The sequence below is a fragment of the Theropithecus gelada genome, chromosome 11 (assembly GCF_003255815.1).
Source record: "Theropithecus gelada isolate Dixy chromosome 11, Tgel_1.0, whole genome shotgun sequence".
In the NCBI taxonomy this organism is placed as follows: domain Eukaryota; kingdom Metazoa; phylum Chordata; class Mammalia; order Primates; family Cercopithecidae; genus Theropithecus; species Theropithecus gelada.
Window position 1 is genome coordinate 94,742,849 of NC_037679.1, and position 27,366 is coordinate 94,770,214.

The 27,366-nt window shown below is 38.0% G+C and overlaps 1 protein-coding gene across 2 annotated transcripts; it reads right to left on the reverse strand.

Annotated features, from left to right (window-relative positions):
* Positions 1–25,495, reverse strand: CLEC12A (C-type lectin domain family 12 member A). 2 transcript variants are annotated; one of them, XM_025402760.1, is made up of 7 exons: positions 25,461–25,495; positions 14,167–14,277; positions 6,501–6,599; positions 6,051–6,239; positions 4,847–4,998; positions 3,449–3,558; positions 1–726 (listed from the first exon to the last, which is right to left on the reverse strand). In XM_025402760.1, the coding sequence occupies exons 2-7, from the start codon at positions 14,255–14,257 to the stop codon at positions 570–572; spliced, it is 798 nt and encodes a 265-aa protein (XP_025258545.1). In that variant the 5' UTR covers positions 14,258–14,277; positions 25,461–25,495; the 3' UTR covers positions 1–569. The 2 variants fall into 2 exon arrangements, with proteins under 2 accessions (XP_025258545.1, XP_025258546.1); XM_025402761.1 differs by lacking the exons at positions 6,501–6,599; positions 25,461–25,495 and having other exon boundaries at positions 14,167–14,446.
* Positions 25,496–27,366: the final 1,871 nt, after the last annotated feature.

The following is a 27,366-nucleotide window of genomic DNA, read 5'->3' on the forward strand; positions in this document are numbered from 1 at the left end:
TTGCTTTTTCATTTTTGTTTATTGGCTTTTACTTAAAATAATAATTTTAAGAGGTAATAAATGCATGTCCACATCCATTCTTATCTGGCCTGGAACAATCAATTGGCTAAAAGTCCTTTGACTCATAAGGCCTTCAGCTATAGGGAGTCCCACGGAGTATAGGATGGACCGGAGGTGGCGAGCCATGCCACCCTGGCAATGCTATGGGACAAAATTAAAATCTGCTGGTCTTGGATGTTGCCTCTGGCAAATCTTGGCCAGAAGGGGAAGAATGTAAATGAAAAATAAAATTCGAAGGCCCCCACAACCATCTGAATGGACTTCCTCTTCTCCAGGGTTCAGGCGATGATGGGAAGTGGGAGGAGGGGCATGCTTCATTATACCTCTCCAGCATTAACATTCACAATCTATTCTCTCTGAAGCTTGCTACCTGGATGTTTCATCTGCGTGATAAAATCCCAGGTCCTTAGACAAACTCAACCAATTGTGGTCAACCAGAAAATATTTAAATTTACCTATAGCCTGGAACCCCAACCCCCCACTCTCCTTAAATGTATTTGATTGATGACTCATGCCTCCCTAAAATGTATAAAACCAAGCTGCACTGGATTGGCCATCTTCTCACATATCATTTTTTTTCTATAAATGCAGTAATCATAATGAACATATATTCTATTTATATATCCACAAAACATGTTATTTAAGTCAGATGCGTTTCGTATAACCCTGAAAGAGAAAGTAAAGAATTACACTTGGCAAGTCAGATATTTGAAACATATTCACAGAAAAAAAAAAAATTACACTTCCAACATGATATTATTGCCCTAGACTCTGCATTGTTTAAACTAAATCTAATTAATGTTCAGAGTATCAAGAATGTCCAAGTTAATTGTTTATGTTGACACATATGCAATGTCAAATACTGCTTCATTTCTCCCTGTTTTTTCCACTTTCTAACATCTGATATTTGCTGTCCTTTGCTTACAGACTTAGCACCCCAGCCCCTTTATGTATAATATAATTTGGAATATTACCATTCCGTAAGATTCTCTAGTCTAGCTGGCCCAGTAGTAAGTCTTGGACCCTGTCTCCCTCAAGTGCTTTTTATAATCATCAAAGTCAGGAATTCACCTGAGGTATGACACCTTAAGTTCAACATCATCTCTAAGTGATATTTTCAAAAGATTTTACTCTCAAGTTCTTTTTTTTTTTTTTTTGAGACAAGAATCTTGCTGTGTTGCCCAGGCTGGAGTGCAGTGGCGAGATCTCGGCTCACTGCAAGCTCCGCCTCCTGAGTTCATGCCATTCTCCTGCCTCAGCCTCCCGAGTAGCTGGGACTACAGGCGCCTGCCACCATGCCCGGCTAATTTTTTGTATTTTTCGTGGAGATGGGGTTTCACCATGTTAGCCAGAATGTTCTCGATCTCCTGACCTCCTGATCCGCCTGCCTCGGCCTCCCAAAGTGCTGGGATTACAGGCGTGAGACACCGCGCCTGGCCTTTACTCTGAAGTTCTAATGACCAGCCCATAAATACTAGATTAGTGATCAGGGACTATGCATTAAAAACAAATTTATAAATAAAAAAAAATCTTTTAGAATAATTTAGCATCAATATTTGGGTAAAAAAAATGACATCAACCAGTAAATAAGTTCATCAATTAAATTTTTTTTTTTTTTGTCTTTTTTTTGTCTTTTTTTTTTTTTTTTTTTCCTTTTTGTGGAGAACGGGGTCTCGCTATATTACCCAGGGGTCTCGAACTCCTGGGCTCAAGCTATCCTCCCGCCTCTGCCTCCCTGAGAGCTGGGATTACAGGCGTGAGCCACCGCGCCCGGCCCATCAATTAAATTTTTAAGAATGAGATTTATTTGTGGTGACATAGTACAGATGTCATTTATTATGGCCCCCTTTCAGAAACAAACCCCAAAACAACACAGAGTTAAAAATTGAAAATAAGGTATGCATACATATATACACACACACACACACATATATATACACACACACACACATATATATATCACACATACAATTATTATATACTTTTTTCAGTTTTCTTTCTGATAATTGAAGATATCTACAATGTTTTCCATTCCATTATAGATTACCATTCCATTTGCAATAATTACAAACACATACATATTCTACATTTTCAAAACAAGATTCCATCTGTACTCTCTCCTGACACATTACCTTTGTCTCTAGTCCTTCACTACAAATTAGGCCTTTAAAATATATATCCTTCTCCACTTCATTTGTAGATAGCTTATCTCCCATTGTATCCTATCATTGTCAACCACCAGAGGTAGGGCCAACCATCAGAATGGAAATTAGTGTAAACTCTATGGCAATTTTTCAAAGAGCTAAAAATGGAATTACCATTTGATCCAGCAATTCCACTATTGGGTATCTAACCAAAGGAAAAGGAATTATTGTATTTAAAAAAGACACCTACACTCAAATGTTTGTGGTAGAACTATTTACAATAGCAAAGCCATGGAATTGACCTAAGTGTCCATCAACGGATTATTGGATAAGAAAACGTGAAACCGTGTTTTCTTTTAGAGCATATACACCATGAAATACTACTCAAGTATAAAAAAGAAGGAAATCATGACTTTGCAGCAAAATGTATAGAGCTGGAGATCATTCTCTTAAGTGAAATAACTCAGGAACATAAACTTAAATATTGCATGTTCTTACTTAAGTGGGAGCTACATAATATGTACACATACACATAAAAAGTGGAATAATAGACATTGGAGACTCCAAAAAGTAGGATTGTGTCACAAAAATAAAGAATGAGAAATTATCTATTGGGTACAGTGTACACTATCCAGGTAATGGTTACACTGAAAACATGACTTCATCATTACACAATATATTTATATAACAAAACTGCAACTGTACCCCCAAATCCATAAACTTTTTAAAATGCCCATTTCAAGTGTCATTTATAACAAAAGTATCATTGCTAAAATTTATATTTTGTTAGTCTGTGTATTCTTACTGAAGCATTTATCACACTATATTCTCTTTATCTGTAGCATCATTCAATCAGTCTGCACATACAATTGATGGTTAAGTAACTTTAGTGATGAATCAATATTTCATTCATCTTTGAACCCTAAAACTTAGCACAATATTAAGTATTTGTTAGTCCAGTGACTTTTCTGGGCTTCCATAATTTTTCTTAGATAAAATTACTTACAGAGGTCTCCATAATTTGACTGCCGTAATTTTGTTAGTTACCTGTCAAAATTATAGAAGACATTTATGGTAACTTTCTGTATTAGAAAATACATCAAAGAAGCATGATAGAAAAGGGTGCTTTTAGGATGCAATTTCATTTCAATTGAAGCTGGTTTTAATTTGAATCTACAGTTCTCCTAAGGAAAATACCTCTACTCAAACCCAACTATAAAATTTTAACAAGAATAGACACTTACCAGGCAGAGGAGTTGATTATATCATCCACACTCATACCGTAACTGTAATCTTTTTCAGGAGATAATCCCAGCCAATAGGGATATGACGTACTCTGGGATTTTGTAAATTCCTACAGGAAATACAGATGGTCTGTTTAAGAAACAGTCTCCTACTTTTGTATTTTACATTAGAATGTAATTTCTTACAAATTGCTGCTTTAAGGTAACATACTTGACATTGCACTACTACTATTAAATGTCATTATAAGAAATTGAAAGAAAGTACTCCTTATTACAAAATTTCAACATTTTTAACAATATCACAGCTGGTCTCATAAGAAGAGAGGCCCTACTAATCCATGTATAACCTTAATTTACAGTCAATGAAAAGTCCACAATGACAAGTTCAGAGTTCAAACTTTTGAGCAGTAAATATTGTGTCCAGGGCCAAAGGAAGTGGGCAATGGCTATAAACAAGAGTTAACAGAAACAGAAGGAGTAGGAAGAAAATGCCACAGACTCAGATGTGAGTGGTTACAGAACAGAATTCAGAACCAGTCCAGAATTTTGTAGCCAAATAACAGGTTTTTTTCTTATTCCAGCCTTTAGAAAATTTGTCTAGAGTAAGTAACTGTGAATGGGTCCTTGAGAATGATCTGATGAGGAAGAGATTATGGGTTATTTCTCTCTCTTCTAGAAAGGATGATGAAAGTTTCTTATTGTGGGGAAGCAGAGACTTTTAGAAAATGTAATTTTGCTTAAAAATATATGATTACTATTTGAGAGACCAAAAATGCTATGTAGTAAGTATAACATGGAAACATTATTTAGACATGGAAAACTAAGAAAATGAAAAAATCAATAAAGCTACTAGAAAATACATTTTTCCTGGGATTCAAGGACTCAGGGCAATATATCTGTTTGACACTTGCCTGTGCCATCTTACTTCAGTTCTTCCTGTTTGTACATATTTTATGCTAACCTACTATAACTTGCCTATTTCTCTTAGTGAATTAAAAATTACAAAATGGTAGAAACAAAACATATGCTCCTATGTAGTTCTTACGGAATTACTAACCCTGAGGAATAATCTCTATATCCTCTGTTTTTAGATAAATGTTTATAAATTATGTTCTGAGATTTGATTTTAGATTCTAATTTGGAAATGCTTACAGACTTTTAGATTCTGGGTGCCCTGTAATACTCATCTACCTGTCGTCTAGTAATCCTCTTATGCTAAGGTTCTAACCTTGTATATGTTTTACCTTGCCTATGATAATCTTGAGATAAGTGTACAAAGTTTCAGTCACTTCACACCCCAACTAAAATAAACCAGAATCATGAGTGGGTTGATTGAGGTCTTCTCCAACATGCCACATCCCTTTCTATCCCATGATGGCAGAAACACCTGGGCTTTACCAAAGCATTTTTATTGTTTATCTTCAACAGGCTGGCATTCTGAGCAGCACAGGCCATTCTACTCTCCTGCCATGTTCGGACATCATCACTTAGGAAATAACAGCTGTCCTTATGCCAAATCCATCTCCTTGGACAAGGCTTACATTTGTGCTCTGGAAGAAGAACATGGTTTTATTTAGGTTTTGTTGATAGTCATAATAATTCTTATTATTTCCTTTCTTCTCTGTGTGACATTGACCACATTTGCTGTTTATTCTTCTTTCTTTTTCTTTCTCTCTTTCTTTTTATTTATTTATTTATTTTTTTGACAGAGTCTTGCTCTGTTGCCCAAGATGGAGTGTAGTGGCGCGATCTCAGCTCACAGCAGCCTCCACCTCCTGGATTCAAGCAACTCTCCTGCCTCAGCTACCCAAGTAGCTGGGATTACATGCTGTGTCTTCTTTTTACATCAAAAGGGAAGTAAGTGAATCCTGTATTCTAGTTCCTTATATACTACCATAATGTGTCAGACCCATAACTTGAACAAAAAAATTTCAAATTAAGCACTTGGATTCAAGTGTATCTTCCTGTAACAATTCCTCTTTGCTATTTTTTATATTCTTTAATGACAATAAAAACTAGTTACAGGAAACATTCTGCATAGTAAGAATTAACCCCACCTATCTATACAAATCTTACCTTCTTTAATTTTTGTTCTCTGAACTGTTGAAATTTTGAGGTTTCTTGGGAGCAAAAGGAATATGTTTTAACAATCATGACTATAGAAACTTATGGAGACACTAGAAGACCAACTCCCCCTGATCCCAAAGGTGAAGTCTCTATTTATTTTTTCCTATGGAATTTGTTATCAATCACTGACTGAAATTTAAGAATGAAGTCACCTGTAAAGAGCTGTCACTTCCTCCCTATCTTCTATTAACCTCAGTGCCCAGAATAATTATAGTAACTGACAGATTAGAGAAACTGTCCTGTCTAACATTTTATTATGGAACCATTATCTCCTGATAATTTGGGGGCCTATTGCTATTATGACTTTTTCTGTTTTTCTTCTAACTGTGTGGAAATAATGAATTCTCCATCAACCACACGTAATTCTTTCCCCCAAATTATGACTCCCTAGGGAAAGGCTGCTAGCTAATTATAAAATGATTCTTAAGAGACTCAGTGGTTTAGTTGATTGTCCAATAAATAACTCCAAGATTACCTTGTTCTTTGCTATATAGCTCACGACATAATCTGGTGGCTATTGTTTGCAGTGTGGTGGAGAGGTTCCTGATCTTGTTGGAGCTGTTCATGTTACTCATCAGTTGTAGAGACACATTTCTTTGAAGCTCTTCATTGATATTTTGTAGTTTGTTCATTTTTTTCATTGCTGTCTTCAAAGTAATGTGAACTCCACATTAAAAAAAATGAATTCTCAATAGAACCATCATCCTTTATCATTTGCGGAAGTAGTATAAAGATCAAAGGGGTAGGGAAAGCAATTACTCTACAGGAGTGAGGGAAAGAGACCGAGTTCCACATTGTAAGTCCCCCTTGTGGGCCTATCACCTATCATTATTATAAATCTTCCACTTAAGGAATAAACTTTAGTTGTTAAATATTTGAAATTCTAGATACTTTCTCTTTTGACCAAAACAGGTGCAGTACATACACATGTTTCCCAAGACTCCCAATCCAATGAGCATCAGAAGGCACAGAACAGTCAGAAACAACGCTGCTGGACGCCATACACGAGAGGGAGCTGGAGGTGCTGTGGAAAGCAAAATTAACAGAGAGGCCTAAAAATGGTATACACTTTCATTTGAATTATTTGCTCATTCATTCATTCATTCATTCATTCGTTTTATCTTTATTTCCTAATATGCCTATTGGAAAGAAATGGATTTACTAGCCATTCAAGAATATTCAAAAAATATTTTTGAAGAATATGTCAAGAATAAATCAAAATCACTTCATGGTTTTGTATGTAAATTGATTCTAGCAGGAGAAGCTGTTAACTGGTAGACTGATTTAAAAAAATCAGATAAGCAAAAACAGAATTTATAATAGAGAATGGAGAAAACCAGTCAACCTAGATATGGTGTATTTTGTTTATACAAATTTGGGAAAAGTCAGTAGCTGGAAATTAACAGAGAAGCCAACAGGAGTAGTCTTTGCTTGAGTAGACAATTGTGGCATGTCAAGAAAAACACTTTCAGCTGTTTATGTATCCCCCCTCGCCAGGTAATTATGAGAATTTAGCCACAGAACAAACAAAATAGGCTGTCTCTTTGTAATGTCTTTGGGTATCCTCCCATTAACTTTTGATCTTAGTCAGTCCAGATCTACACCATTTTTATTGTAATTTTTCTTTTTTTTTTTTTTTTTTTGAGACGGAGTCTCGCGCTGTGTCACCCAGGCTGGAGTGCAGTGGCGCGATCTCGGCTCACTGCAAGCTCCGCCTCCCAGGTTCACGCCATTCTCCTGCCTCAGCCTCCGAGTAGCTGGGACTACAGGCGCCCGCCACCACGCCCGGCTAGTTTTTTGTATTTTTAGTAGAGACGGGGTTTCACCATGTTAGCCAGGATGGTCTCGATCTCCTGACCTTGTGATCCACCCGCCTCGGCCTCCCAAAGTGCTGGGATTACAGGCTTGAGCCACCGCGCCCGGCCTATTGTAATTTTTCAAAAATTTTTTCATACTTTTTTGCAAGAAATTTTTATTGAATACTTCCTTTTTAGGGAATAGTGAATCCCAGAATAGATCATTTCTCTATTTTAAAAAACAGAAATTAGAAACTTTATAATATGAGTGAATTATTATTGTGACTATGTTATTTAAATAATCATTATGTATAAAGGTATTACACATTAGGTAAAGACTAGCCAGGTATTTCAAGAAAATACAATTCTGAGATACTATAATATTCTTACTATACTTCTGAGCTATGTCTTACATCTCACAGTTGATGGTGCAATAATATTGTGAAATTCAGAGATAATCACTAATAAAAAGTAAAACTTAACTTCTATAGACTTTAGAAAATAGTTACTACTGAAAGGACTACATGTTCAAGATTTTTATCTAAGATTAGAATTATAAATTCAAGCACTCTTTCTTAAAATTATTTTCTTATTTATATATGTATTCAATTATTCAAAAGTTTATTTATTCAATGAATGTATTTGATTATTAAAAAGTTTAATTATTCAAAGTTATCTTTTGAGTGCCTTGTATTTATTAGGCATTATCCTGGGTGCTAACAATATCGAAGTGAGCAAGATGTACACGTTCCTGTTTTCATAGAAATAAATTTTAATTGTAGGAGGAAATAGATAAATAGATATATAAGTGAGACAGGAAGAAAGGGAAAGAAAGGGAGAAAAGATCTCAAATTTGGCTATGTCGTGCAGAGATTTGAAATTAAGCTGTTATAAAGAGCAGGCAGTTCAAATCTTTTGAACATGAGGAACCAGCATGCAAAATCAGTAGGAAGAACATTACAGGTAGCGATTACATGAAGTTCAAAGACAACAATTTAAGGAAAAGATTTCTATTTGAAAAACAGAATATATTCAGAGGGGCAGAAAAAGGGTGGCCAATGTGAAAAATTACGTTAAAGAAGGTTTTATTTGTTTTCTTTTGTTTTGTTTTTAAAATAACAAGGAGGAAACATTATTTACAGCCTTTTCTAGCCAGAGTAAGTTAGATTTTTGGGGAAACCACTGGAAGAATTTAATCTAGGATGGCAAAATAAAGGAGTTGTTTTATCAGTAAGAAATCTGTTACAATATGACATGGAAAGAGAACAGTAGTTTGATTAGCTAGCACTAGGGAATTTGATGACCCATGGATAAATTAAGTATACATTTTCAAGCTAAAATCTATGGCACAAATTTATGAAATTTTTCTTTAGAGAAAGTTGGTAGATATGCACATTTGTAGGCAGTATCTCATAGTGATAAAAAGCAAAATGCCATCTTTAGGGTTAACATGTGTATTAGTCCATTTTCACATTGCTAATAAGACATACCCAAGACTGGGCAATTTATAAGGAAAAAGAGGTTTAATGAACCCATGGCTGGTGGGGGCTCACAATCATGGTGGAAAGTGAAAGGCACGTCTCACATGGTGGCCGACAAGAGAAGAGAGAACTTGTGCAGGGAAACACCACTTTATAAAACCATCAGATCTCATGACACTTATTCACTATTACAAGAACAGCCTGGGAAAGACCCCCACCACATGATTCAATTACCTCCCACCAGGTCCCTCTAACAACACATGGAAATTGTGGGAGCTATAATTCAAGATGAGATTTGGGGGGAGACACAGCCAAACCACATCATTGCACCCCTGACCTCTCCCAAATCTCATGTCCTCACATTTCAAAACCAGTCATGCCTTCCCAACAGTCCCCAAAAGTCTTAACTCATTTCAGCATTAACTCAAAAATCCACAGTCTATCTTAAAAAAGGCAAGTCCCTTCCACCTATGAGCCAGTAAATTCAAAAGCAAGTTAGTTACTTCCTATATACAATGAGGGTACAGGCATTGGATAAATACAGTCATTCCAAATGGGAGAAATTAGCTGAAACAAAGGGGCTATAAGCCCCATGCAAGTCCAAAATCCAGCAGGGGCATCAAATCTTGAAACTCCAAAATCATCTCCTTTGGATCCATGTCTCACATCCAGGTCATGCTGATGCAAGAGATAGGCTTCCATGTCTTTGGGCAGCTCTGCTCCTATGGCTTTACAGTCTGCCCCCTGGCTGCTTTCATGGGCTGATATTGAGTGTCTGCAGCTTTTCCAGGTGGACAGTGCATGCTGTCAGTGGATCTACCTTTCTGAGGGCTGAAGGATGGTGTTTGACTTCTCACTGCTCCACTGGACAGTACCCCACTGGGGACTCTGTGTGGGGCTTCTGACCTCACATTTTCCTTCTGCACTGTCCTAGCAGAGGTTATCCATGAGCACCCCATGCCTGTTGCAAACTTCTGCCTGGACATCCAAGTGTTTCCATACATCCTCTGAAAACTAGACGGAGGTTGCCAAAACCCAATTCTTGACTTCTGTGCACCTCAAAGGTTCAACACCCCATGGAAGCTACCAAGGTTTGGGGCTTGCACCCTCTGAAGCCATGGCCTGAGCTGTACCTTAGCCTCTTTTAGTCATGGCTGGAGCAGCTGGGATGCAGGGCACCAAGTTCCTAGACTGCACACAGCAGAGGGACCCTGGGCTCAGTCCATAAAACCATTTATTCCTCCTAGGCCTCTGGGCATGTGATGGGAGGGGCTGCTGTGAAGACCTCTGATATGCCCTGGAGTCATTTTCCCCATTGCCTTGGCGATTATCATTTGGCTCCTCATTACTTTAGAAATTTCTTCAGCTGGTTTGAATTTCTCCTCAAAAAAATGGGATTTTCTTTTCTTTATCATTGTCAAGCCACAAATTTTCTGAACTTTTATGCTCTGCTTCCCTTATAAAAGTGAATGCTTTTAACAGCACCCAAATCAAATCTTTAGTGCTTCACTGCTTAGAAATTTCTTCTGCCAGATATGCTAAATCATCTCTCTCAAGTTCGAAGTTCCACAAATTTCTAGGGCAGGAGCAAACTGCTACCAGTCACTTTGCTAAAACATAACAAGAGTCACCTTTGCTCCAGTTCCCAACAAATTCCTCATCTCCATCTGAGACCACCTCAGCCTTATTGCCATTTTTGTCAAAGCCATTCAAGAAGTCTCTAGGAAGTGCCAAACTGTCCCACATTTTTCTGTCTTCTTCTGAACCCTCCAAAGTATTCCAACCTCTGCTAGTTACCCAGTCCCAAAGTCTCTTTCACATGTTTGGGTATCTTTACAGCAGTGCCCTACTCTACTGGTAACAATTTACTGCATTAGTTCATTTTCACACCGCTGATAAAGACATACCCACAACTGGGTAATTTATAAGTAAAAAGAGGTTTAATGGACTCATGGTTCCATGTGGCTGGAGAGGCCTCAAACTCATGGTGGAAGGTGAAAAGCACATCTCACATGGCAGCAGACAAGAGAAGAGAGAACTTGTGCAGGGAAACTCCTCTTTATAAAACCATCAGATCTCATGAGACTTATTCACTATCACAAGAACCTCATGGGAAAGACCCTCCCCCGTGATTCAATTACCTCCCACCATGTCCCTCCTACAACATGTGGGACTTATGGGAGCTGCAATTCAAGATGAGATTTGGGTGGGGACACAGTCAAACCATATCAGCATGTTTTGGTTTGAATTCTGGTTCTGCTGCTTATTGCTTGTGAAACCATGAGAAAGTTATTTAACATCTTTTAACATTTATGTGTCTAAGCTTCAGTATTGTTAAAGAAAGGGAGAGAGAAAGACTGCAAAATATCAGACACTAAATGGCTTAATATTTGTAATGCAATTAGAACAGAACTGGCACAGAGGTGAGGCTGTCTGGAGAGAGAGACCATTTTAGAAGAAAAATAAGTATTACTATTTTTGACATTTTAAGTTTAAAATGAGATTAGAACCCCTTATGGAAATGTGAAAGAGGCACTTGTATTTTCTAGTCTTGAGATCCAGGGAAAGGTCCTACAGAGATATCTGGGAGTCCCTCTATTTAAAGTCAAACAACTGAACAAGGTAGATTAGATGAGTGTATTGAGTGATGCAATAAAAGGGGACACAGGACACGGCTCCAGAGTATTCCATCTTGTAGAGTTTCATCTAGAAGAAAGAGTCAACAAAGACTGAGGAGAGGCAGGCATGGTGACAGGAGAAGCCATAAGGATGTGTCAGGAAGGATGTGCAAAGAAAGCCTTTAGAGGACTGTTCAACTTTTTGAATGCTGCAGGGAAGTGAAGTAATGGAAGAGACATGTGATTACTGGGATGAAACAGGCAAGACATCAGTGACCTAAAGCTCAGTCTCCAGGACACCATGGGGGCAGAAGCCGAATAGAGTTGGTTGAGAACAGAATGAGAGGTGAAGAACTGAGACTCAGTGGCCAAAGAAAATGCTTTCAAAAGTTGAGCTGTGAAAGGAAACAAATAAGTTACATAATAATGGAAAGGCTTAAGTGGTCAAGCAAGGATTGTGTTTTGTTATGATATGAATATGTTGGTGAGTAGTAGAGTATGTTAGTGCACTAAAAAGGAAAAGCAGAGAAGGAAGAGAGAATAATGACACAGGAGAGAAAGGAAAAAAATTACAGAAGTCTGTCTTTGAAAAGGACACATGGACTGAAATTCAGAGCAAAATGGGGAGCTGTCCTTTCATAAGTACATACCTATCATAAATACTGTCTGGAAGGAAGGCAGAGTATCAGTAAAGACATTGTAGGATAGAAATTTAAATAACAAAAATAAAAAGTGTAGGTTGATGCTTTTTTCTCACCAGAGGAAATGTAAGAGTAACTGGAGTTGAAAATTTGTGCATTTTTCACCAGCAATATTCAACTCTGGGGCAGACTGGGTAGATATTTGGGTTTAACCAGAACTGGAGTTGTTTTTATTTGTTGGTTTTTTGGTTTTTCGTTTTGTTTTGTTTTGATTTGTCTGAGGCAGGATCTTGCTGTGTCACCTAGACTGAAGTACAGTCACCTGATCATAGCTTACTCTGCACAGCCTCCAGTTCCTGAGCTCGAGTAATCCTCTTTCCTCAGCCTTCCAAGCAGCTGAGACAATGGGTGCCCAGTTAATTAAAAAAAAAAATTTTTTTTAATAGACATGGCATCTCTCTACTTTCCCCAGGCTGGTCTCAAACTCCTGGCCTCAAATAATCCTCCCATCTTGGCCTCTCACAGTGCTGGGACTATGGGTATAAGTCACTGCCCCTAACCAGAATTGAAGTTTTTAAGGAAAAATTAACATACATTGAAAAGGAGAAATGTAAGAGACTAAGAGTAGACATTACATAATACAATGTTGTATTACACAATGTGGATTCTAAGCTGGATAATGAGAAAATTAGATGAGATTAAGAACATGAAGAAGACATGGATTCAATATTTGCATGAATTCAAAGAAGTCTTGTGGTGGGAACTTAAGGTGGATTGGCAGGAAAAGAGGTGGGAAAGGGCATGAGGGGACAAGTAAAGGGCAATTGTTGGTAATATTAAGCTCATGATATGCCCATTATCTTTCGGCATATAGAAGAAGAAATACAAACAGGGAAATAAAGACAGAAAACGTTATAAAATTCGTAGACCCTTCTTCTTTCTAAGAAAATTTCAGTATTAAAAAAGAAGCCCACAGAATTAATCTGCTGTCCTTTCTCAAGATTTACAATGCTCATGATAAATAGATTCAAGATGTAACAGTGAAATTTCTGTTTATAGCAATGCTAGAATATTAAAGATGTTATATTCTGTGTGGGGATAGGGGAGGGGACAAAAAGTTAAATAATATATGAGAATTTTGGCACTCTTCTCTCCTTATTTCTCTGTTTCTATCACCCTTCTTTGTGTTCTCCATTATCACTGTTTAAGTTACTTTTAACTCAAATACACTGGTTTAAACTATGGATTCACTAGGGCAGATTTCACTCCAAAAGGCTGGGAGCCAGAAGGTAAGAACCATACATAATAGGAAAACTATAGGATTCTGAGTAAGATGAAGAGTAGTTTTGTTTAAGTGAAAGTCAACACAGATGGTCCACTTATTTCATGATTTTAATTTGAATTGAAAAATACAAAGCTTCCTGATATTATGTGGTTTTGAATATTATGAATACGTTATGTCTTCTGATATTTCTTTACTTCCTTTATTCCTTAATTATTCATTTCATTTAACTTAACATATTTTATTTTTTAGTAAGTTATTAAAAAATCTCCAAAAGAAGTAGGAGAAATTTTAGCCTAGTTTGGCAGATAGTCAAATGAAATCCTTTAAAGATCTCTCTGACTCTTTGTCTGTCTCTCCTTCTTTTCTGCATGCATACCCAAAGCATTTTCTTATTAAAAAAACACACATACACAGATGTGAAATCATGACTTTCCTGAACATGTTCCTTTTTCCATGGCTTCGTCTCATAAAGACATAAAATCTTCACACAACCCAATCATTTGAAAAATTCTGTCCCAATTATATTGAGTGTGATAATAAAAAATTTCAAAAATGTAAAGGATTGAGTCTTCAACGCACAGATAAGTGTTTTTACAGAACCTTTTTTCCTAATCGTTTTGTTTATATACTTTTGGTTCCTTTGCTTAAACATAAGAGGCTTAATTGAAAATTTAAGTTGAATAATAACTATATTACTAATACTGAAGATGCAAGGCTGTAACCACTTCTATTACACAAACTTACGACACATCCATAACTCAAAATCTTACCTTTTTCCCCAAATTTGCCAATTTCTTGGATTTTTTCTGTCTCACTGGAGTTCTGGAATTTAAGATCTGCATAAGTAACTTCTTCAGACATTGATGAATATGTAAAGAAATCTTGACAAAGTGTAAAAACACAAAAAGGTGAGAGTGAGTTAACAGAGCTGAATATTAAACAGGACCTATAATTTTAAACTTCTGTTTATAAACAGAAGCTTAAGCTTACAAGTTTAAACTTCTGTTCATAAACCGACTGTACCAATCACCCATATGTCTGCAAATGAGCGACGTCTCATCTGTGGCTTCAGTTAAGAACACTGAACTGTTGCAACAGGCAATATCTTTCTTCCTCATATTTCTTCCTTTTTCTCAATTTCTGTATATTTACCAACTACAGAAAGTAGTTTTTGAAATTGTGTTTGGATAATATTACTAGCGTCATGCAAGAGAACACAAATAACTAGCACCATAGGGTGCAGACAGAGTGCAGGATTTATTGGTGAAAAACTTTCAAGCAGAAAAATAACAGAAAAGATACAGTTCTCAGACACTCACTGATCTGCAGCTGTGGCCTGGCATAGATACTCCTTTTGTATCATGATGAAGGTCCTGATAGAAGGGTTCTCTTCACTGGGAGACTGAACATGCAGAGAGCACTCCCAGGGAGAATGAGGCAGTTAGTGTCATTCCATTGCCATGTTACATAGCTATAGGTTTGCCCAAGAGAGGTAGGGAATGCCTAGTTTCTCTAAATAACAAGATATAGGTTGGTGCAAAAGTAATTGTGGTTTTTGCCATTAAAAGCAAAAGTAATTGTGGTTTTTGCCTTTAAATGTTTACAAAATTACTTTAGCGCCAACCTACATATTAAGGGATCTGAGGCCCAGAAACCACACCAGGGAGTATGTATACTGATGACCAAGGTCTGTATACTGAGGACACTGGGAACAGCTTTGCAGGCCAGGAAAACTATAATCAGCCTTGCTCTCTCTCTACAGACTGACTCAATCCATTTGATCGCCTCCTCAGCTAAGCTACCAAAAGTGGGAAGGAAATGAGTCTCCAAAGTCCACATTTGTGTCTTATTAGTTAGACTCAATAGTCTTAGTATTTTTGATCTCATGTCTTGATCAAGTATGCAAGTGGAAGTGAGGGGTGGAGAGGACTGTTTTTGAGTATGTTTTCTAATATTCGTTAGTAAATCTTACTGTAAAATTCTTCTTGACATTGCCACATGTAAATCACAAAATGGTTAGGCATGATTATTATACATATAAAAGAGAATGCACAAAGATTTTAAAAAATCAATTAGAAACTAATTGCTTTATTATGTCAGGATAGACAGGAAAAATAAAAGGCTCCCTTTATAAGAGCTACTAAAAATACATAGAAAAATGTTACAGATAGAAATTAACTAGATATTTGCACAACCAATATGAACAAAACAGTTTTAAAGCTATTGAAGAAAAGAAAAAAATAGAAAAACATGCTGTGGGATTAGAAGCATCAATACTGTATAAAAAGAAACTAAATTCTCCTAAATGTATCAAAAAATTCAATGTCGATTTAATTAAAACAATAGTAGATTTTTCTCCTGATGCTTAAAGAAAAAGCTATTGAAATACAGTTGAAAATATTACCATGAAAATATTGGCAGCCAAATTTAAAGGAAAATATATTCAAAACATGATTACTTCATCCTAAGTACTTTATTAATGTTGATTTTATCTTTACAACTCTCTAAACCAGGTATTATTATCACCCTTATTTTACAGATGGGGAAGTGAGTTGTGAAGTGGTTAAGTTTGTATCCAACATCACACAATTGGTGAGTGGTAGAGTTCAGACTGGACCAAAGTCTCCGGTTACCTTGTTCAAATACGTGCACAGGCTCTAATGCCTCCCCTGGTGGGAAAGACTAGCCCTCTGCTTTTCCTAGGTGGATCAAATATTTGTATATAAATATTTGTTTATAAATATCTCTTTGTTTGTGAAAGGATGGAAACCGGCCACCACACAGGCAGAGTCTCGTTCTGTGTTATATTGCTCTGTTGTTTTATGTGGAAGATGGTTTCATCAATCAACACTAGAAGATGAAGAGTACGTGATGAATTGTAAGAGGAAACAAATGAAAAATCTCAAAGTCCTGTTTGCAAGGTACTCTATTTTGTTGAAAATATTTGAATAACTATTACTTCATACAAAATCCTTGGTTTAGAGCCAGCTAAAACATTTATATGCACATGAATAAGCTGAGATCTGAGATGATTTAATGGTTTGCCCTTCACAGCCTATATCAGTTTTTTTTTTAAATTTTGTTATTGATATACAATAGTTGTACATATTTTAGAGGTACATGTGATATTTTGAAACCTGTATACAATGTGTGATGACCAAATCAGGGTAATAAAAATATTCATTCCCTCAAACACTTACCTTTTCCTTCTGTTGGGAATACTACAATTCTTCTCTTTTAGCTATTTTGAAATATACAATACATTATTGTTAACTATAGTTTTCCCACTGTACTATCAAATACTAGAATTTGTTCCTTCTGTCTAATTTTATTTTTGTACCCAACCAACTTATCTTTATCCCCCACCACCCCTTTCCAAGCATCTGGTAACCACAATTCTACTCTCTGTCTCCACGAGATTCATTCTTTTAGCTCTCACATATGAGTGGGAACATGTGATATTTGTCTCTCTGTGCATGGCTTATTTCAGTTAACATAACGACCTTCAGTTCCACTCATGTTTCTGCAAATGACAGGAATTTATTTCTTTTTTATGGTTGAATAATATTCCATTATGCATATATACTACAGATACCTGCACTCCCACGTTTATTGCAGCATTATTTGCAATAGACAAGATATGAAATCAACCTATATCAATTTTCATTCTAGTTGAATACTCAGAGACAATCTGCAAATATAATTACAAATGTCTTCCAATATTAAACATAAGTGATACATTATCCATTACCTAAATTATATATTTTTTGTGGGTTGTTATAATGGAAAAAAGAGAAAGAAATGAAGATAGGTGAAGAAAAGTGCACAGGGATAAAAAGTTGGAGACACACACCTTCAGAGTCACATCATTTAAAAGGTGAGAGATCATAGTGACAGTGATATACTCAGGTACAAAAAGGAAACACACACTTGAGATCCAAAAACCAAAAAACAGGTTATACATTAAAAGGAAAATTTAAGAAGATAAAATAACAAGACAACTTACAAGATGTAGCTAAGACCAAAGGAAACCAATGAGGGATAGTGAAATACCCCAGGGCTAGCTACTGCGAGAAGCCATTACTACATTAGGCCTGAGAGAACAATGCTGGTAGCAATTAACTGAAGCAGCAGAAAGTACAGCTGATGAAGGCTGCCTCCCCGGAGGTACACTCAGTGAGAACAACTCCATATCCATTTCCTAGTGCTGTAGGGAAGGAATCTCCCAGCTTTAAATCTTTGCCTATTCTTCCTATTGGTACCAACATATCTAGAGCTTCAGGACAATAGTGTCCAGGGATATTATACGTTAAGAGTCAGCATCCTAGGGCACTGCAAAGGGATTAGAATGGTGAATAGTAGATCTACTGATATCATTATCTGAACCGTATGTAGGTCGGTTTTTATCATTTGATTTGTCAACTGGTGTTTTGATACTTAGTTCTTTTTCTTTTTAGGTTGTTTCATAATTTTTAATTAAATGACAGGCTTTATGTATTAAAAACAGAGATTTTAAATGATCTTCCTACCAAAAAGTTTTGTTTCTTTTTTTCTGGCAGTCACATAGAATATAAGCAGTAAACCTTGATTAATTGGAGCCCCTCAAATTTTGCCTTCTCCGTTGTTTTATATGTTTTATCCACATTTTATAATTATCTTTTTGTAGGTTTCTTTCATCTGATACAAGCTGCAGTGCTATGACTAGAATTGGCTTTATTCTAGGTTTGTTCTCCAACAAACTAAAATTGGGAGGTTATTCAGTGAAGAAGGAATGTAGCTACGTGCAGGCAGAAATGTAGCTGTGTTGGGGAGGTAAACCAAAAATGAAATTCTAAGGCCTCCCAGCCATCTGAATGGACTTCCTCTTCAACTAGGGCTCTTTGAAAATTTAACCTGAGAGACGGGTTCAGGCCATGACAGGAAGTGGGTGTCGAACATGCTTCATTATAGCTCTCAGGTATCAATACTTACAGTCTATTCTCTCTCAAGTCTGCTATCTGGAGACTTCGTTTGCATGATAAAACCTTGACTTCTACAAGCTCTTATCACAACCCAGACATTGCCTTTCTATTGATTCCAGGTCTTTAGATAAACTCAACCAATTGCCAATCAGTAAATGTTTATAGTTGATTGAAGTCTCATGTCTCCCTCAAATGTTCGAAACCAGTGTGTACCTGAACCACCTTGGGCGCATGTGCACAGGGCCTCCTGAGGGCTGTGTCACGGGCATAGTCTCTCATATTTGGCTCAGAATAAATCTCTAAATATTTTACAAAGTTTGACACTACGTGGATGGGGAAAATCGAAATCAGGCAGAGGTAAGGATAAAATCATGTAGGGACATGGATGCAGCTGGAAACCATCATTCTTAGCAAACTGTCACAAGAACAGAAAACCAAACACCGCATGTTCTCACTCATAGGTGGGAACTGAACAATGAGATCACTTGGACTCGGGAAGGGGGACATCACACACCGGGGCCTTTTATGGGGAGGGGGGAGGGGGGAGGGATTGCATTGGGAGTTATACCTGATGTAAATGACGAGTAGTTGGGTGCTGATGAGTTGATGGGTGCAGCACAGCAACATGGCACAAGTATACATATGTAACAAACCTGCACGTTATGCACATGTACCCTAGAACTTAAAGTATAATAATAATAAAAAAAAAAAAATCATGCTGACTGAAGGATCTATAGTCTCATTTTCTGGGTATGGTGCTCTGATGAGTTTCAGTTCCTTGCCTGAAAGTCGATTTCCTGAGCAAGAAACTCAGGAAAGCAAATAAGTTTTGTTTGTTTTTGTTTTTTGTTTTTTTGTTTTTTTGTTTTTGAGACGGAGTCTCGCTCTCTCGGCCAGGCTGGAGTGCACTGACATGATCTCGGCTCACTGCAAGCTCCGCCTCCCGGGTTCACGCCATTCTCCTGCCTCTGCCTCCGGAGTAGCTGGGACTACCAGACAGGATCCATTTCTGTTACCAAAAAAAAAAAAAAAAAAAAAAAAACCCACCTGTAAATATTAGCTCTAGGAGTTCTATGAGTTCTATGAGACAACAGGGCCGGTTTCAGTCTCTCTTTTCTATTTATCACTTCCTCAATCACGGAGAATCTGGTCGCTGATCCTTCTGGCTGCTTCATGCTGAGGAGGGGTGAGGTGCAATAATGATAAGGAATGGAAATGTGGCACTATAATCAGAAGTACTCATGAGTACCGGGTCAGCATCTGGCTTGTTGGAGCACTATGATCGGGGTACTTTTATTTTAGTTTTAGAACCACATTTGAGGCCACATTGAACTAGGATGATAAATAATATAGATAAACCAATTTTAAAATACCAGAGAATTTGGAGTGGATCCCATGGGGAATCCAAGAGAACAATCCTAAGTCTACCAAAAAGTATTCCTGATTCATTATATCTTATATGTGAAAAGCTGTGATTTTAAAGAGAATAATAACAACCTGAAAAGTGCCTGTTCCTTTTACAGTTTCTTATCTAGGATCTTTGGTTGGGCTTTGAATTATTAACTTAAAGCCATGTGTAGGTTCACAAGAGCATGACTGTTTCCCCTAGAGAGATCCCAGAGTGACTGGTTTTACTGAGTATGTTGAATTCATGGTTTAACACTGGCTAACTTGGTAGACAAGTGGGTGGTCAGCAGCACCTCAAAAAGACCGACCTATTGTGGTTGCAGCTAGTCTTCAGTCTGGTGTGATTTCCAGGTCTTCGGTATGATTTGATTCCCTGGTTTCAAACAGGGAAGAGGCACGTTCATACAGAAATGAAGCCTGTTGGAGAGACTAGTTAATATATTCCCTAATTGTTTCATGTATGACCTAGCTTCTGTTTCAGGGGAGGAAAAAATCCTCAAGCCTCAGAGAGTCCAGGAAAATGGTCTCCAAGTCAACATTTTGAAAGGGGCTAAGAGCTAAGCCATTTCTGGGAGCTGCCAGCACCCTCAGCAGGGCAAAGGGCAAGACCTTTTCCCAGGTAAGATTTATCTCTTGGAAACTGAGGTTCCCTTGGAATATGCCAGAGGGAGCATTGATTGCCAAACTTTATTTTGTTCCATATCATTTCCAGGATGGTGTGACTACCTGTCCCAAGTCCATCCTGTTCCTCAGTGGAACCCCTGTAGCCGAGGGACTTAGAGTTAAAAAAGACTTATAGTCAATTAAACATTCTAAGCCAGATAAGAATGGAGGTACCAGGGACTCATTAACCATTAAAACTCTAAGCAATGAAAGAGCCAAAAACCAAAAAGTAAGATTAATATTTCTTTCTTCTTCTTTTTTTTTTTTTTTTTTTTTTTGAGACAGTTTCACTCTTCTCGCCCAGGCTGGAGTTCTGTGGCACAATCTCTGTTCACTGCAGCTTCTGCCTCCCTAGTTCGAGAGATTCTCCTGCCTCAGCCTCCAGAGTAGCTGGGGTTACAGGCACCCACCACCACGCCCGGCTAATTTTTTGTATTTTTGGTAGAGATGGGGTTTCATCACGTTGGCCAGGCTGGTCTCAAACTCCTGACCTCAGATGATCCACCTGCCTAAATTATATGTCTAAATTATAAATTATATGTCTGTGTGTACATGCATTCATCTAAAAACATGAGTGTTTAGCTTATTTTAATCTATAACTGAGATCTGAGTTCTGAAGACCTTCCTCTGGAGGCTCAGTAAATTTACTTAATCTAAATGGGTCCAGGTGCTGGGGTGATTACCCTATCTTGTCTCCTGCTAGATCATGGAGGTTTGGGAAGTTCCTTGAGACCTCCAATAAACTTGTTTGTGGAGGCCTGGGATGTTTCTTCAGACCCCTAGTAAAACTTGTTTAATCCTAAACTGGTCCTGTTAAGAATCCCTTCATTATCTTGTCATGGTCCCGGGAAAGTCCTAGGCAAAACTCTTGGTGGGCTTTTGTTACAATCCACCCTTTGGATGAGGGCACGGGCTCTTTTAGCTTTTAACATTTAACTTAACTACTCAGTCAGTCCTGAAACAGTTGTTATGGAGGCCCGCATGAGTGAGACCCGGCCTGCCACATCATTATAAAGCCAGTCCCCCATGGCTTATATTTGAAGCTTATCTGTTGCTTCATCTGGAGAGCTCCACTTGGCATTTATAGGTGGAGTGGGACAATTCTTCTGAGTAAATAGGTCTCACAGTGTTTTATCCAGTCCATAAAGTAGGCTGTTTTTTGGGGGGAATAGCCTCCTATGTGTCTGTATTACATATACCCATCTGCAATTCTTCAGTTGTGAGCTGTGGGTTCTATGTCAACTGGCTCTTCCACTCTGCAGCATTTAAAACCAAAGACGTTGCGCCTATATTAATTACTCTCACAATTTATTTTAGTAAAGATTCCTCAGGAAGCTAATGATACTGATTTACAAAATGGAACAATTCCTTCACATTATACCCTCTAGTTTCAGAAGTGACTTAAATTTCACTCCTTCCCCACGCTGACTACCTTTCAGGAAACTACAGGTCTCAGAGGTACTTTCTGGTTTCCTGGCCTGATTTTCTCCTTAGTGAGCAGCCTTGAGGCTAGTGGTCTGAGTTCAGACAGACCCACATCTAGGCTTGGTTTAGCCTCAAGGCCTGACACAATATTCTCCTACTTTAATTTTATCTGTTATAGATGTGAAAGGAAAATAAATCTTGGGACCCCCAAATCACTAAGCCTAAGAGAGAAGTCAAGCTCGAAACTGTGTCAGGCACACCTGACTCCCATTTTATTCCATTGAATTTCACCCTGGCAATGTAAATTGATAGCTTGTCTTCACAGGCATGGGACAAAGGACAGAACTTGAAGTCATTCCTCTGCTCATCTGAAACAAATGCATGCCTGATTGCGTCCTCTGCCCGTTCGTTTGTATAAAAATGCAGATTCACTGAACTAGACTGAGGCATAAGTGACTATTTCTTTACCCCACTCTTTTTTTTTTTTTTTTTTTTTTTTTGAGACAAAGTCTCACTCTGTCACCTGGGCTGGAGTGCAGTGGGATCTCAGCTCACTGCAACCTCTGTCTCCCCAGTTCAAGTGATTCTCCTGCCTCAGCCTCCTGAGTATCTGGGATTACAGGCATGCACCACCACACCCAGCTAATTTTTGTATTTTTAGTAGAGATGGGGTTTGTCCATGTTGGTCAGGATGGTCTCAAACTCCTAACCTCAGGTGATCCACCCACCTTGGCCTCCAAAAGTGCTGGGATTACAGGCAGGAGCCACCGAGCCCGGCCCTACCCACACCTTTGTAAAATTTCTTCCTCTTTCCTCAATATCTTCCCTTTCCCCTTTAAATATTGAAGCCCTCAAAATAATCTTTGGAGAAAGGGACAGACCTGTGTTCCAGGCACATATCCTTACCCTTGGCAAAATAAACTTTGAAATTGAGACCTGCCTTAGATACATTTTGGTTTACATTGATAACAAAAACCAAGGGATTGAAAATTTTCCTTTTTTAAAAAATTAGTTTTTATTTCCTTATGCATCCAGTGAACCAACTTCTTAGGTGTTGAATCCATATCTAAATTCCACTGGTAACTTATACTTTTAATAACTGAATGCAGCACAGCACAGATGTATCTCCATACCATGGGTGACCAGGTTGCCACAGGCCAAAGATTAATCTAATAACAGGTATACTACAGTTTTCTTCCAAAACATAATGTTTCTTTCTCCACTTCCCCATTTCCATAAAAGGCAAATCATAGTAGGACCAATTTATTTACAAAATCAGTTTAAATCTTATTATAGTTTGCCTCATTATTTATATAAACTGCAGCAAGAACTATTGTTCATATAGGCTCCTTTTAATTGGCTTTGCTAGAACTTTTCATAAGGAATCTCAGATTTGATTTTTAAAAGCCTCTTGAGCACAACCAAGAATTTATCTGTGCTTGCAGATACGTGTATGAATTGGGTGAATTCCTCTTTTCTTGAGGTCCCAAAATAACTTGAGATTTCTGGGCCTGAGAACATTCATGTTCCTCATCTATAAAATGTTAATATCTGATAGACAGCTCAGAATTTCTTGCTTCCTAGGTTTCCATTAAAATTTAAGATTACTAAGAATAAGAATTTTAGCAAATTATATGATTCCACGTACATAATGTGCCAAAGAAGACGTGTTCTTATTGATTAAAGAAATAATTTTGTTTAACTCAGAAGTTATCTAAAGGTTAATTCAAATTATGGACTTAGGTTGTTTATGAAACAAGATAGAAAGGAACCAGTAACTAGGGTAGAGAGATATAGATTAGTCCCCTGTGTTAGAACAAGATTTTCTTAAAATATTGATTGGACAAGAGGTTTCGATTTTGATTCTATAATCTGTTACTTATTGAATACTTCTCAGATCTATATCTCCAAAGTGCAACTTTGTTGTGTTTTGTTGCTTTCAGCTTGTCTCCCCATGAAGGAGCCTGAAATGAACCTATCTCCATCAATTTTGTTAGTTCCTGTATTTTATTTTACTTTTTCCCTCTCGCCTTAACTGTTGTCACGGTCAAATAAAATAAGAACAAAACAAAACAAAACAAAAAAAACCATAAACTTAAATACATGGATACTTGCACTAATAATGCAAAAGTTTCAGCTATTTTTATTAAATCAACAATGTTAAATTAGTCTTATTTATCAAAAAATCACACAAAGATAATCTTGTTCTTGACTGGGTTTATAGTCTTATAACCTTTTTGCCAAACCCTGACACCTTTAAATATCTAGCAGAGACAAATGTAAAACCCAAACAAAAAGGTATGCTGACAATTCCAAAGACATTTCTAGTTTTATTTTACAAATGATCTAAAAGCTATCTTGTTCATTAAAGATTTACTTAAGTCATGTAAACTTGAAAAATGCTGAGACTCATTTACTTAACTTCTGAACACTTTTTAATTTATAAGCCAACTTGATACCCTCTGAAAACAACACGTAACATCTAGACACATATACCTACATATGCATAAGATCCAATAGCTTTACCTTTAAATTCCAGCCGTGAGATAGCAATATTAACTCACTGGTTTATGAACATGTTCACATGGTTAAACTTTATTTGTTCTGATAGGTAATCCAATAAAGGTCGTGAAACAAAATTTTGAGTAAAGCAGTTTCCATGATAGTTTGATTATTATTATTTTTTGAGACAGGGTCTCTATCACCCAGGCTAGAAGTACAGTGGTGTGATCAAGGCTCGCTGCAGCCTCAACCTCCTAGGCTCAGTTAATCCTCCAACCTCAGCCTCCTGAGTAGCTGGGACTACAGGTATGCACCATTACACCCAACTAATCTTTGTATTTTTTGGTAGAGACAGAATTTCACCATGTTGCCCAGGCTGGTCTAGAACTCCTGGGTTCAAGTATCTGCCCACCTCAGTTTCCTACGCCCAGCTGACAGTTTGATTTTTACAGGTCAGACCTCTCCAGACTCCAAAGAACTCTGTAGCCAACCAGCACTACATACTAATCAGACCTGCCTCTCCTTAGAGCAGCAGCATGGAAGCCTGGAGACGTGGACTTCCATCCCATATTTGCATTCAACAGCAAAATAAATCCAAATATAAGGCAGCGCTACAATTCAAAGACTGTCTGAGGTCAGATGAGATTGGGCATGTTCAGTGTGATATGGGTATAATATTCCCTCACTCCACTGGCCCACAGCCATATGCAGACCAACCCTGAAGAATACACCCAAGTGGTCTGCACTCAGACCAAACCCTCATCTCCCACAGCTACATCAACACACAAACAATAAGCAAGTCCCAAGAGAGTCCAAACTGAAACAGTTGAGTTGCTTTCTCCCTGTTTGCTGGGCTTGTTCAATCTGCAAATGGAGATGCCTTCAGAATTTCTCAGATTGAGAAGAGCACTGAACCCACCAATGACACTCCCTTATCCAGACACATGCAGAATTCCTAACAAGCCCCAAGAGTGTCTGAACTGGAACAGTCAGGGTGTTCCCTCTCTCCGTCAGTTGGGCTTGTTTAATTGCCAATGGAAATTCCTTCAGAATTTCTCAAATTGAGAGGAGCCATTCCCACTGTTGGTACCCACAAAGACACTCACCTATCCACACGCAGATGTCAAATTTCAGAGGCTGTTCTTCCTAGACAATCAGAAATGTGGTTGGGACTGGGAGCAGTAATGCTAAATAGAGACTAAACCCACATCCTACCTAAAACAGTTGGGCTGCTGCTTAGGGTTGCAGAAATTCTCCCAGCTGGTGATAGCCAAGCCGAGAGCAATGTCTTCCTGATGAGGGAAACAAAATCTGTTACTGAAATGCCAGAGGTTCAGTCTAGGTCCCATTACTCATTGCACAGAATGCCCATCACTGAGGCAAGTATTTCCAGGGCAGATGACTTTATTCAGGTGCTGCAGCTGAGAAGAACTGCAGATCAGTCTCAGATTCATCTCCCCAAATGACTGAAATTGGGGTTTTACCTAGCAGAGCAGGAATGTACCTACTTACATGCAGGAAATAATGTAGCTATGTGTGGGAAAACAGAATTTGAATTTCAGATAAAAATGACTTATTTTTAGGCCAGGTGCAGTGCCTCACACCTGTAATCCCAGCACTTTGGGAGGCCGAGACGGGCGGATCACGAGGTCAGGAGATCGAGACCATCCTGGCTAACACGGTGAAACCCCGTCTCTACTAAAAATACAAAAAAATTAGCCGGGCGTGGGGGCGGACACCTATAGTCCCAGCTACTCGGAGGCTGAGGCAGGAGAATGGCATGAATCCGGGAGGCGGAGCTTGCAGTGAGCCAAGATCGCGCCACTGCACTCCAGCCTGGGCGACAGAGCGAGACTCCGTCTCAAAAAAAAAAAAAAAAAAAAGACTGATTTTTAAAGTATTGCTCATCAATGTTTATATTTGTTGTCTCTGCAATTATTTGTGGTCGATTCAAATTCAAATTTAACTGGAAATCTTGTGTCTTAATTTGCTAAATATGGCCACCATATCTATAAGCCCATTGGAGTGGACTGGCTAAAAAAATGAAGACAAATTTGTATAGGCAGCATACATTCTTTTAATGAGAAGAGTGGTTTAGTCTCACCACCCACCCTAAAGTACACTCTCCCCACTCTTCTACATACGTTGTCAGTCAACCTATTCACCACCCAATCCCATGTTTTTCACAGCATTTATCAAGAATTTAGGTGCCCAGGTAATATTTTCCAGATGATCGAGAGGCATCAGGACATTCATTATGTTTCTTTTATGGACTAACTGCCTGCTAGTCTAGGTCAAGTCACAGAAAGCTTATGGACTGAAGCAAGAGCCCAGCTACTAAGGTTAATGGAAAGTAACTTTGCTGGTAAAAGAAGCTTCATAATGCCTTCAATGGTTATTTATGTTGTAGCTTGTGTCAGAATGTCCTTCCTTTTTAAGGCTGAATAATATTCCATTGTATGTATATACGACACTTTTTTAGTCCACCCACTGATGGACACTAGGGTTGCTGTAACCTGTTGCTAGCACAAAGTCCTAAATTCAGGCTGCCACAGCAATAGCAAAAAACCTGAAATATATGCACTTACACACCAAAATGCTAGGTCTAGTTGTCACCGTCTCTGCCTTTTTAAATTTTTCAGGGCAATGGGAGATTGCAATGGGAGATTTGATGGGGAATGAGCACCACGCAGCTCTGTGCAGGAGTGCCTGGAAGTGAGGCCCGTCAAGGGACCGCTGCCAGACAGCTTCAGACCATCTTCAGATCGTTACCTAGCAGGGGCCATGGGCTTTGCCAGACCACATTTTTGGTTACTGCAACTCAAGTTGGCTTCTAAACCTCAAAACCTGTGACAATGATACAGAGTTTTTAATCTACTTTTGTCTAAAACATTTAAATACTCTTTCTGAAGTAACTCATCTCAAAATCCAATGCTAGAAAAATGGAAATAATTACAGGCTGATGCAATGATGTAAAGGTTTTAAAGAAGCTGTCCATTCTAAGGAGTCAGA

Coding starts and splice junctions, on each gene's coding strand:
- CLEC12A (XM_025402760.1), bottom strand. CDS start 14,257: ATGTCTGAAGAAGTTACTTATGCAGATCTTAAATTCCAGAACTCCAGT. Junction 6,240..6,500: donor GGGAGTCTTGGGAAACATGT/GTATGTACTGCA, acceptor TTTAATGTGGAG/TTCACATTACTTTGAAGACA. Junction 727..3,448: donor ATAATCAACTCCTCTGCCTG/GTAAGTGTCTAT, acceptor TTTCTCTTTCAG/GGTTATACGAAACGCATCTG.